This window comes from Rattus norvegicus, chromosome 2 (assembly GCF_036323735.1).
Source record: "Rattus norvegicus strain BN/NHsdMcwi chromosome 2, GRCr8, whole genome shotgun sequence".
NCBI lineage: Eukaryota > Metazoa > Chordata > Mammalia > Rodentia > Muridae > Rattus > Rattus norvegicus.
This window is the reverse complement of record NC_086020.1, coordinates 236,917,565-236,930,567: the sequence shown is the minus strand read 5'-3', so window position 1 is coordinate 236,930,567 and position 13,003 is coordinate 236,917,565. Positions and strand designations below refer to the sequence as shown.

The following is a 13,003-nucleotide window of genomic DNA, read 5'->3' as shown; positions in this document are numbered from 1 at the left end:
TAGGTATCAGTTTCCTGAACAAGGAAGAAAGCATTGGAAAATTAACGGTTATCAAAATACTCCAGCGTTCCCTTTATGACCCAATGAACTGCATATTTTTTTCCCTGAAGCAAAGAAAATACTGCCTCTGACTTCTCAGAAGGCGTAGGCTTCTGAGATGATAGTGTCCTCTACGTATGTTTAAAGTTGTCTTGGACTAAACATAGACACTAATAACAGATGCTGAGCGGAGAGCTTATACTCAACTCTTAACTCTGGGGTTAGAAGCCAAAACATAGTTTACTTTAAATAGACTCCTCCAACCGTTCTCTGAGAAAAAGATGGGGCTGGGGCAGCCTCTTCTATACTTAGAAAAGTAAACCTCCCTTAAGGGTTTCAGTTTTGTTTTCCCAGGACTACGACCTAGGATAGTTTTACTCTCAAACTTTAAATGTAATATGATTTGACTACTTGTAATCTAGTCCTATCAAGCCTTTTTGAGCAACCTCAGAGAATGTGAATCACTCTCTCTCTCTCAATCTCTCTCTCTCGCTGTCTCTCTGTCTCTCTCTCTCTCTCTCTCTCTGTGTGTGTGTGTGTGTGTGTGTGTGTGTGTGTGCGCGTGTGTGCGTGCATGCGAGCATGCAGGTGTGTGCCTTCATAGCACTCACATGGAGGACAGAGGACAACCTTGGTCCTCACATTTCTGCTACAGACAGAGTCTCTCATTGGCTTAGAATTGCACCACAGAGGCCAGACTAGGGGGTCCCCAAGCTGACAGGGATCTGTGTGTCTCTACCACTTCACCAACACTAAAATTGCAGACACATATTACTGTTCTGGATTTTTTTTTCACGAAATCTGGGGATCTGAGCTCAGGTCTTCAGTCTAACAAGGCTTATTTTACTAAATGAGCTAGCTCACTGCCTAGAACACGGATTTGTTTGTCTGTCTGTTTTGGTAATCGTTGTCTTGGTGTTATGGTGAATAAATGCTGTCTACTATTTCACGTCTGTCTTCAGTCTCAGAAAGTCACCTGTGATATATATATATATGTGTGTGTGTGTGTGTGTGTGTGTGTGTGTGTGTGTGTGTGTAACGATATGACTTAGTACAATAAACATTCTAGTGACAAATCAAGCTGGTGGCCCTTTAAATACTTCTGAAAGCAACATTAGAATTAACTTCTGACTGCTGTCCTACAAAATGAACCTTGGAAACAGCACTGAAAAGTGTGTGGAATTATGTAAAAAAAAATCATGAAATCTGCAGGTCTTACACATACACAGTTTGCTTAAGAGCTGCTACTTTTCAAATGAATGGCTGCTTTGAGCCTTTAAAGAGTGGCTCACATATGGGTTCCAAGATGCCTCTCATGTATACACAGCGAAGCATGCGTCACAGAACACCACTGTGGTGTTTTTAAAAAGTTTCACTCAAAAACATCGTTTGCTACCTTGTTTGATTTTTTTTTTCTTCTCCAGCTGAGATCTCTGGAGAAGGAACTCCAGTTGGATTCAGATCATGGGTCCGAAAGCACGCACAGGACTCCTCTTCTGGGCCTGTCAGTCTTGAAAGGGCAGTTTTACTAATAGTGCTTTGAGTTCTAGGGGCGACCCCTGGTATTCAGTGCTCTAGCGTTCTAGTTTTGATCTGATTATGACATGCAAGCAAGAGAGAAAGAGATAAGAACTATAAGAGCCAAAGGCCCCAGCGCCCCAGTTAGCATCTGGAAGGACTTACAGCAGCTGGGGTCACGCAAGGTCTTTACCTAAGTGCTGCTTAGCAACCGACCTTACCCCTACATCCCCACATCCCATAATGGGAGAAGGGAGAGCAAACTTCAGCACCAACAACCCAAGTCCAAGAAGTTTATTTGCTAAAATGGCTGTTTTAATACTATTTGACCCCGAAGTATCGAAAATTCATAACAAAAACAATTGTCTAACTTCAAAGTAATAATCACGGTAAAAGAATCAGAAGAAATTCTGTGTTGCAAATATCAGCTAACTTGGTAAGTACGGCAGGCAGACACTGTTTCACTTGCAAGGGAGCAAGTTTTGAAGGAAGTAAGGTTTGAATGAAGTAGCTTGTAATGGAAATGTTAAATAAAAAAAACAATAAGAACGAATGATAATTACCTCTGTTGTAATTAGTTCTTCAATAAGCGAAACAATAAATCATTTTTAAGTCTGTCCATTTCAGTAGCACTGGTATATCTAGAATGTCTAGAAAGGGTTCATCTCATGGCTAGCCTACCATGTCATTCAACAACTAAAGGACCAAGACATCCTTAAGTTGATTCCCTATGGCTGATTTCATGGTTTGTGTTTACTCAAAAGTAAGGAATCATTTGCCAGAAGCATAAACATGTGATTTGCAACAACTTTCTCGTAAGTGTTAGCTCAGAAAAGATGCTACTAACGTAGCTAATAGGAGGGATGGCGTAAGAACTCCTCCTGAGGTCCACAGTGCCTTGGCCAACTGCACCTTAAACTGCCTCTTGCTCTAATTGCGTGGCCGTATACATATCGCTAAGCCACTTTGTGGCCAAAATGAGAAAGAATATGTATAACAAACATGTTATATGATCAAGTAATTACTATAAACAGTAGTAAGTGAAAACTGGATTCGTGTATTTTTCAAACGTAATTCTCAGTCTCTTGTACAAATGCATATTTTTGAAGCAACAAACCTTTGCCAGTTTTACAAAGTGAAGGAAGGAAGGTAGAATTAAAGTTCCCACAACACATTGCATTTTACATTTTCTACACCTCCTTGGGCTCTGCATTTAAGTCTATTTATTTTCATTTAACGTGTTTGGGACTTTTGCTTGCATGCATGTCTGTGTATCACATGCATACTCTGCCCTCAGAGGCCAGAAGAGGGCGTTGGATCCTCTGGGACTGGAATCACAGAGGGTCATGCATCGCCATGGAGGCTCTGGGAATTCAAAGCTGTTCCTCTGGAGGGGCAGCCAGTGTTTCTAACTGCGGCGCCATTGCTCCAGCCCTCCTTGAGCCATCACTTTGAAGTCAACAGAATCATCATATAATTATGATGATGTATAATTCTCTAAGGAGTAAGCAACAAAAAGTCCTCTATGAATCTCCCTGGATAAATTGGACCACTATGGGTCAGGAAACTGGAGCCTTCCTGTATATGGTTGATGCCAAGGTCAAGTCAATATCCGTATAAGACCAGGTATGTTCATCAGTCAAATTAGTGATCCTCCAAGTCAGCTATGATAAGGCTTTGAGAAATGTTTGATTTGTTCACCAATCCCAACCACTGTCTACTGGTTTGTCTCAGGTTCTGAACGCTTAACGTAATTATTAATGGATGATGTGTGTGCTTTTTTTAACCATGAGAAGTTATTTATATATTACTACAAATGATTTTTCTTGCTTAGTAACAACAAGCTTTGATAGGAACAAGATGCAAAAACTAGGGCCATAGACAGGCGCAGAAAAGATGAAAGCCGATGAAGCTGGCTTACTGTCCATTTGAACAGCTTCGTGCTTTGCTTAGAAGCTTGACAGTGGATAAGCAGAGACTGGGTTGTGTTGGGGTGTGCAGATGGGGCTGCCACGCAAAGAACACGATGCCTAGTCACGTAAAATAGAGCGTAATAAGGTAGCACAGCACACGAAGCTCCCTAACTGATGGTGGTGGGGATGCTGTTTGCCCCCATCCTAGCGGTCATGAAATTGGCCTGGAAGTCTGTTATAGAAGCAGGAGAACACAGTGTGGGGTCTACTTTGCATTTCGAGTCAGTCTGATAGATTTTTTCAATACATTGAAGTCTTCAAAATAAAAAAAAATCAAACAGCAATCACGTTTTGGCTGAATATCACGGGGGGGGGGGAAGTCACACCTCTTTCTAAGTAGCTCGAGTAGAAGGCAAAAGCAGGAATTGCTAGATTTATAGTAACTGCATCTATGGTTGGGTATTAGTTTTCCTGCCTTGAACTGATTCCACATCTCAGACCTCCCCTTTCCTACCCTTAATGGCACTACAGTCTATCCTGAGCTATTTTCCAGGACCATTACAAAGCTCAGAATACTGAATGTTTTAAATAACTTAAATATTACAGATAGCTAATGTTACAGATAACTTTGGCTTTTTTTTTTTTTTTTTTTGGTTCTTTTTTTCGGAGCTGGGGACCGAACCCAGGGCCTTGCGCTTCCTAGGTAAGCGCTCTACCACTGAGCTAAATCCCCAGCCCCTAACTTTGGCTTTTTAAAAAATTATTAAATTTATTTCACTTCACATACCAATGTGAGTCCTCCCTCCTCCTATTATGTCCTCCTCGAGTGGATCCTCAGCCCCCACTCCTCCCTCCCCTTCTCCTTTGAAAAGGGGGTGGGGCCCTGTAGGTATCACCCCTCCTGCTACCTCTCCCTCCCAACCCCCCAGCACATCAAATCACTATAAGACTAGGGGCATCCTCTCCCACAGAGAAGGTGACCCATTTAGGGGAACAGGATCCACAGGCAGGCAACTGATTCAGGACCTCATTCCTAACTTTGGCTTTTTATTCATAGGGATTTTTTTAAGTCCAAAAGAATAATATTGAATTTAAAAGGCAGGTTCAAAAAAAGGGGGAAAGGTAGTAAATGAAGTAATTATTGGAGTCTTTGTTCTTTACACTGGGAAATTCACAGAGTTCTGTTGCTTCAAAGTGTATGTACTTGTAACAGATTTAGATCCTTAGAAAACATACTTGCCAGAAACACAGGTCCCGCTTTTGCTGGCATTGAGATAGTATTCATAAATACCAAAGTTCTGAGCCAGACTATTGGGAAAGATTCTTTTCACCTTCACAATCATAGTACAGTAAGACTGCCACCCTAAAAACCATCTTGGAGTGGTCATAAAAATGCCACAAATGGAAGAAGGGTATTTAATTAGCTCTGTTACCCTAGCCAGGGTAGTTCTCTGGACTAATTTTATGTACTAAAATTCACATTCTATACTTTTTAATCAGAAAATATAAGAAATGAAAGAAAAAATCTTCATACAGCTAACCAATCAGTGATCCAAGGGCTGCATTCCACTAAGACAGTCCAACACAAAATTGCAAGCTTCCTTAAAACATTACATTTTTTTGTAATGTTTTTTGTTGCATCTGTGGTTCTCCAGCATGAATTCATTATGTGAGAACATTGTCATGATGTGAAGAGATTGGACACCTCTATGTGGAACTTAAGATGTCTAGCCATGAAGGACAGGGCGAAGCTGTGTTTCCATGCATGCTTTCAGTTGTTCCTGTGTGTTCTGGCATTATACTTCCTGGCCACGAAGGCAACAATTTATTTTGCAGCTACATCAAAAAGCTAAGAAGTATTACATTTAGAGTTATTTTTACATCTACATTTTCTTTACTGTATCAAGTTTTATCCGGTACAATGTTAAAGTAGCACAACAAACACAAAGGCTGAGACACTCAGGAACACTTTAAGAATGGAGAAACAAACACGACTAGATCCCACTCAAGGACAAGGAAGCAAGTTACCTGTCTCCCCTTTGGACCCTTCTTCCCACGGACCCCAGGAGTGCCCTAGAATACAGAAAAGTCAAAAGCAAGCATTTATTGAATGAATGCATTGGGTAGCACAGCTCTTTTTCTTTCTTTCTTTCTTTTTTTTTTCTTTAGTTTTCTTTCTTTTTTTTTCCTTTTTTTAAAAATTTATTTAATACTTAATAATAATTCTTTGGTTTCCGGGCAAACATCCCCCTCCCCCCTCCCCTTCCTTATGGGTGTTCCCCTCCCAACCCTCCCCCCATTGCCGCCCTCCCCCCATAGTCTAGTTCACTGGGGGTTCAGTCTTAGCAGGACCCAGGGCTTCCCCTTCCACTGGTGCTCTTACTAGGATATTCATTGCTACCTATGAGGTCAGAGTCCAGGGTCAGTCCATGTATAGTCTTTAAGTAGTGGCTTAGTCCCTGGAAGCTCTGGTTCACAGCTCTTTTTCTTAAATATCAATTAGTGGAATATATATGAGAATCATGCCCAGAAAAGTTTCAATATATTCATTTAACTTCAATATATTCTTGAAAAAAATAGATCTAATTCTCTCTCCAGAGAAGATTCCTGACGTCACTCAGGCTTTCAAAGGGGGTCCTTGCCTTCCCTGGTAATAATAGTTCTCTGTGAAGAGTAGACACACCACCAATCATGGGACACCAGACAAACAGGAACATCTTACTCTCTCCAGCTAAAACAGGATGTCTGTCTTCCTGTGTCTCCTCTTTCTGTTTGGAGACAAGCACTTTTAATCAAATCCTTGCACTGCTTCCAGTTTTATGTGAACCAATTCCAGTAAAGCAAGGCAGAGAGGAGGAGTCCCTTACTGTTCCAGATCATCATTTACAAAGATGTCACCAGCCTTTCTTCAGGTTTCTGGTCATGTAAGAAGCCGTAGAGTGTAATAGTCACCCGTTGGGCTGGGTACCCAGAACACTGGTGGCCATGTTCTAAGCACTGTCACATCCTGAACGTGGCCAAGGATCAGTTGCTGTCTTTGTATCTGCCCCCACCCCCATCTCATAACAACTGCACTTAATGGACATTACAGGAGTTAATCCATATGAGGTGTTTGTATAGTAGTGTGTGTGTGTGTGTGTGTGTGTGTGTGTGTGTGTGTGCACAAACTTGGTAAATCATGTACTAGTCCCATCATTATTTATAATTTTTCCCATTTCAATCCACTTTGAGTTTGAGTATCTATTAATTGATTATAAAGCACCTGTCTTAATATGATCACCTTGACTTACGGTCATCTATGATCCCCAGAGAGGAAGAAATTCATCAGGACTAGGCATAGTCACACACATCCCTATCTTTATATTTTAACATGCCTTTTAAAATTAAAATTTAAATTTTCTAACCAGATATGGGCATACAATGTTTGCTACAGAAACTTCATTAGGATTTATAGAAACCTAATACTGCTTCTAGCAGGTGACTTCTCTTAGACCTGGTTTAATTGTTCAGGAAGAATTCCTCCCCTATAGATGAGTTTGTGATCCCCATGAGATCCCCAGGGGAGCACTTTAGACGTAATAGTTGAAGGAAATAACCTCACCCTTTCTCCTTCAGGTCCCAGCTGTCCCGCCTCTCCAGGAGAGCCAATGAAACCCTTCAAGCAAGAAAACAATCGTTACGTTGTCTCATTTCACTTCTTGCTCCATAAAATTCTAAGTAGAAGTATTTTAAATGTTATGTATATTAATATTAGATTTAAAGATGTAAAGATATGAACAGCTTCTCTTCATGTTACTGCTTTCTGTCAAATCATTACACACCAATCTCTTTTCATTGATACGAAAGAGTAGAGTGTAACCCAAGGCAGGACAGCGACGGCAAATCGACACAGCCAAAGCCTCTCTTTCACTGAGGCTCTGGGGCAGGAAAACACGTAGACCATTTATACACTAGGGTAGACTATAAGAGGCACAGGCCAGCGTGCACTTCAGTGAGGGGAGGGGAGGGGTGTCAGCACATAAACCTTGGTAAGCAGACAGAGGCTGCAGATGTACACAGCAAACCCAACAACGACAACTATGGGGTTGTAATTCGAAGCACACTCCATTTATGGAGTATTTTTCCCTTGTTCGCTTACTGACTAAAGATGGCTGCCATTTTCCTTTAAGGGTTTAGAAGCGTAAAGGGATGCCCCTGATGTGAAGCTGACTTCATTTTTCACAGATGTTTCCTGACCCCAGACAATGATGATGATTCCTGCACCATCAAATCATTCCCAACATAAACTGCTGTGAATCTCTTCCCCTCTTCATTTGTGTCTTCGAAGGCTTGGGTGTGCGCTTATGTAAATGATGCTACACTGTGAGCACAGCACATCCTGAGGGCAGTAACAACAAGTAAAGAATAGGAAGTGCATAATAATGAGTTGGACACAGCCTCGTTGGGACTGATGGTTCCTGTGCACTTGAAGGGAAAATGACAAACGCATTCCTTTCTAACTAAAATTGCATAAAACTCAAAACCCTTAAGTGTGAAAATGGTAAATACTTTGTATCTTTTCCTTCTCCTTTTTGCAGGCATACTTAACAAATGATGAAAAATGGCTACTTACTCGGACACCTTTGGAGCCTGGGTTACCCTCTGGTCCAGCTAAACCCTGATGTGAACAAAAGATGTTGTCAGGATAGCACAGTATGCCTGAGGAGCTAATAAATAGACTGATAAAACTACAAAAAGGTATTGCTTCTAAGGTTATAAAATTCCGAACTCAGTTTACCTAAAGAAGTTTACAGATGCTCAAAGATTTTTGGAATTTCAGAACCCAAAAGGCATTACATATAATGAATATATATATTGAATATATATAATGAATATATATATACATATAAATAAATAAAGAACATTGGCAGGTGTTGTCAGGAACAACAAACTATTTTTCTCTAAGTTATTTTTCAATTGGGAAATTATATCTTATGTTAAGAGTTACTCTTAACTTACTCTAAGATCTATTTTGGTTAGTTTTAAAGAGATGAATACGTTTTGAACTTCAACTCATGTATGTTTTCATACACACACCCTCACTAAATGCCTCCACTACACCATACATACAATACCTTCGGACAGTCTAAGTGCCTAGAATACAATTGTGTTAACAATGGATCAATTCTTACATTGCTATTTGCTACTTTTTGGCGACAAGGCTGTAAATCTACAGCCCGACATCTAACTAATTAGCTCTTGAACCAATCAAGTCTTGAAAAGTCTAAGAAGAAAAACTCTATTACTAAGTTATGTGGAATCGGGAAGGGAGTTAGAGGGAAATAGATACAAAATGTTTGAAATGGATTTCCAAAACTACGCAGTGCACTGAATTCATGTCAGAGGAAAGCGCTTCACAGTGGCATGTGAAGAACTGCCCATTGTTTCCCCAGTCTTCACAGGGGTGTTATTAAAATAACCATTCTTGTGCAGATACTTTCACACTTATTTCACTGCAATCAAGTTAGTGTGGGACTCAGTTAAGATCGCGGTTGCCTCTCAGGCGTCATAACTTCAAAAATTCCACCACAAAATACATCAGAAATATCTAAACGCCAGGCCTCCACATCTAACAAGCCAGTCCACTGTGGAATATTTGAAGAATTTTCCCAACTTTGATTTTGATTGTTTGTCTAAGCAATTCGCCACAGAGGAGAACTAACGTATCTGTCATTTGAACAGCGACTCTCAGGGGCAGAATGTGCCATGTGGCTGTGGAGAGGGACGTGAAGAAGTGTACATATAGTCACTGCACCTGCCTGCCAGGGTAGCCAGGCGAGCCAACATTACCAGCGAGTCCCGGAATTCCCTGAAATGAAAAATCCGTGAGTCAGACCTAGGCAAAACTCAGAGAACACCCAGGGAAACACATTTGGTATTTACAACACCCAAATTAAAAATGAAAAATCCCAGGGAATTACAGAGTATAGTGTGGTATGCCTCATACTGGAATTGTTATCTAAAGGAAAGAGGTTAAGCTAACGTTTTTAATAAAAATGAATAAAACCATTAAACAAAGGCCCCAAGTGTGATACTGGCCACTAATACGAAAGGGGAAAGAGGAGTCTAGCACTGGCTACATCAATGAGACCATTATTTCCGAGGAAGAGCAAGTGTGTTTCTTAATAGTGTTTCGTCATCAAGCAGCAGGATCAGTGAGCTTCCGCCCCTCGCTTCTGTCTAAGGTAGACATAACCCTTCAGAGAGTCTGGCTGAGTAGGTAGATCTGGATGGACACATTCCTTTATAATGCCCCACAGAGCACATCTGGAGGATACTCGGACTGAATATCCATTTTCTGCTCCAAGTTCACACATTGAAATCCTAAGCCCGATCCTCAGACCTGGCAGGTTAAGGGGTAGCACGGCCTTTGGTGGGTAGTTCTGTTAAACAGGTGAAGTCTTCATGAATGGCCATATATGACCCGGTTGTGAGTTGGGTAGCCCTATATGTACCCATCCAGGCTGGCCTATGGAGGCTCTCAGACGTTCAGCCTCTAGGATGGGGAAAGAAACAGCTTTGTTGTGTATAAGCCATCTGGTCAGTGGACTTTTGTCACAGCAGCCCACGCTAACTTAGACACAGTGAGTTCACTTGGAGTTGACACCCTTTGTATCCTTGGCTTCAGTTACATTTTGCTCCAAGAAAGCTGATAGAGATTCAAAAGACAGCAGGAAAGAAATCTGCAGCAGAATGGCTGGAAAAATGAGGAAAAGAAATATTATTTTTTTTCTTTGCATTCTGTCTCATGGATGTTTTGAAGGTTTTATCTATTTCCTCAGTAGTCCCAGCACCCACATGGTAGCTCACAACCATCTGTAACTCTAGTTCCAGGAGGTCACCTGCCCTCTTCTGAGCCACCATGTGGGTGCTGGACTAAACCCTGGCCCTCTGGAAAAGCATCCAGGGCTCTTAGTTACTGAGCCACCTCTCCAGAGACTCATCAATAGTCATTCATTTGTTTGTTCGCTCATTCATTCATTCATCTGTTTCCTCAGGGTTTATGTGTCTTAATAAAGTCCTAAATGAAGGGAAGCCAAAAGAAAATGTGCTGTACTGTTCTTATTTAACACCACCTGGCAGGAGCAGCAGAACAGTGGCAGGCTGTCTAGGGTCCTGTGACATAGAATCCATTCCCTGCTCACTGCCTGTAAAGAGAGAGCAGGCTGCCTTTTGTCTGCCACCTTCTGAGGCACAGGGAAGCACAACCTCCAGTTAAATACTGAAACCCCAGAACTCCTAAAAAATCTGGAACATCAGGAGAAGGGAACAGACCCAGGGAAAAGCAAACTGAGGAGAGATTTCATAGTCCCCTCGCTCTCTGTGGTTTTAGCTTTTTTCTCCTGTTCCCCATCCTGTCCCCTTTGGCCAACAATTATTCCTTGCTAAGGCTGTTTTCATAGCACGTACTTTACCTGCACTTTACATCCCTTAAACCGATATTACTTTACATCTGAAGCAATGAAGGCATGTAGAAGTAATGATGGTGGATAGTCTAATGAATTATGAATGAACACTGGCCTTCTGAAGCTCACACAAAAAAATTCTTATCTACATGAGAACAATCTCTAAAACTGCATACGAAAAATATTGCCCTATTGATGTGAACTACATAAGTTATTTTATTCCTGTCATCTTCACTGAGCATGCTCCAAACACTAAGTTCATATCACCTTGTTTAACTTTTTTTAACTATAAAATAGATATTATTGCTCCTGTGTTATAGATTTAAGAAAAGGATATGAAATATTTCAGCCACCAGTGGCCTGGACACCATGAGTAGTACATGGGACACTGGGACGCAAGTCAATGATTCTAATTCTAGAGACTGCTACTCTGGGTTAGCTCCCTAATGTGAGTATGATGTGCAGATAACACACTAGGAAAAGCCTCCTGCCTACAGCCTTTGCCTCAGTCTACTGACAACTGCTTTCTGAATGTCTCATCCCAAAACACACCAAGCTAAGTGGAGAGCAGCATCATGGGGCTTTGGGTTTGGATCCGAGGCTGGGAAGGGGTGAGACACATTTACGAGGCAGTTTTTATTTATAGGTCATTGTCTCTCTGACTAATGGGAACCACCATGCCTTACTCATTCCATTCCTGGCTACATTAGGTTAATGGAACTAGTTTTTTTTTTTTTCAAAGTGAGTCTGCAATGGGACGCGAGGGCAATCTGATTCAGGCTGGCTTTCTAACACATCCCAGCTGCAGGGAGGAAGCAGGAGAATTCCATTCATGTCTCAGTCCCACTGTCAAGGAAGCCAGCAGCGAGAGTCCCGCATAGTCTTGGTAAGTCGCTGGCATGCTATGGGACAGCCACACTCTAAATCCACTGTGACGAGCACAGAAACACAAAGGCACCGCGGCTGAGTTCACTCTGTGCTTAAAAACGGATTTGCAAAAATACAATTCTAATTGAGCAGTTAGGATCAGGAAGCGAGGACGCCTGTCCCAATGTCACTTCTCATGCAAAGAACGTCAAAATAACCATGCTCAGTTGGGAGACTTCATTACGAAGTGCGACAATGTCACTACACGTCTTTTCTGCACAGTCTTGCTTTTCTTACTAGCAAAACAGAGTAACAACATGTGCGTCACGTGACTCTTACGTGGAGAAGATGATCGGTGGACAGGAGTCTCTTCTACAGTGGAAGCAAGAGCTAAGAGCCAACGCTACTGAGTATTTGATTAACTAGCACATGTAAAAGATTAAGCATTCTACACACTGCAGTCCACCACAGTACAGTTCGGCAAAAAGTTCAGGCTCAGCCAGCTCTCAGGAAAATGAGATAATTGTGTTCTCAAGTGTTTGCTGGCCAATTTATTAACATTTTTCCCCCCAGAAATGAATCTTAGGATCACAGCCACAGTCTAAGTGAAATGAATCAATTACTGTCCTTGGCACATCTAGTATTCTCAGAGTTGAAATGCAAGATTATTTTAGTGGTTCCTCAAGTCACTACGGATTTTGAGTCTTCTCTTTCTAGTCTTTATGAAGGGTGTATGTGTGGACATGTGCATGTGTGTACACACAGAGCCAAAGGTTAACCTTGGGGCCATTCCTCATGAGTCACCTACCTTATTTTTGGTTACAGAGTCTCTCACTGAGAGCCAAGGTTGGTCCAGTAGACCCCAATCCAGGGACAGCGAGGCCCAGAGATCCTTCTGTCTCTTATGCGCGTGCTAAAATCAAACTCACGTCTTTGTGTCAAGTGCCTTAGAGCCCTACAATTCGAATTCACTGTGGCAAGTGCTTTACAATTCGAACTCATTCGTCCATATTTCCCAGGCTTTAAAAGTGAATCCAGAACCCCCCAGCTAGTACTATTACCCCTCAGAGCAATACCATGTAAATTAACAGAACCGGGCAATGGAGCAGTTTCCAGGATCCATTCAGTACTAACAGTACCGTCTTGTCGCTGATATCTGATGGATTGGGCTCCTTCATTGGAGTCAACATATTTCCTCCAAGGCAATGTTCTAGGGAGGCC

General features: G+C 41.7%; 1 protein-coding gene across 7 annotated transcripts in view; it reads right to left on the bottom strand.

The window, feature by feature from the left end:
- Window positions 1-13,003, bottom strand: part of Col24a1 (collagen type XXIV alpha 1 chain) — a 257,186-nt gene that overhangs the window by 199,201 nt on the left and 44,982 nt on the right. For 6 of the 7 annotated variants that reach the window (XR_010064497.1, XR_010064498.1, XR_005501386.2 and 3 more), the window contains 4 exons: window positions 9,265-9,318; window positions 8,083-8,127; window positions 7,072-7,125; window positions 5,499-5,543 (listed from right to left, as the gene is read on the bottom strand). Coding sequence is in view for 2 of the 7 variants with exons in the window: in XM_039103871.2 (XP_038959799.1) it covers window positions 5,499-5,543; window positions 7,072-7,125; window positions 8,083-8,127; window positions 9,265-9,318 (198 nt within the window). In the remaining 5 variants the exon portion in view is untranslated. Of the gene's footprint in view, window positions 1-5,498; window positions 5,544-7,071; window positions 7,126-8,082; window positions 8,128-9,264; window positions 9,319-13,003 lie in introns of those variants that run through there. The other variant, XM_039103872.2, reaches the window with a different exon arrangement.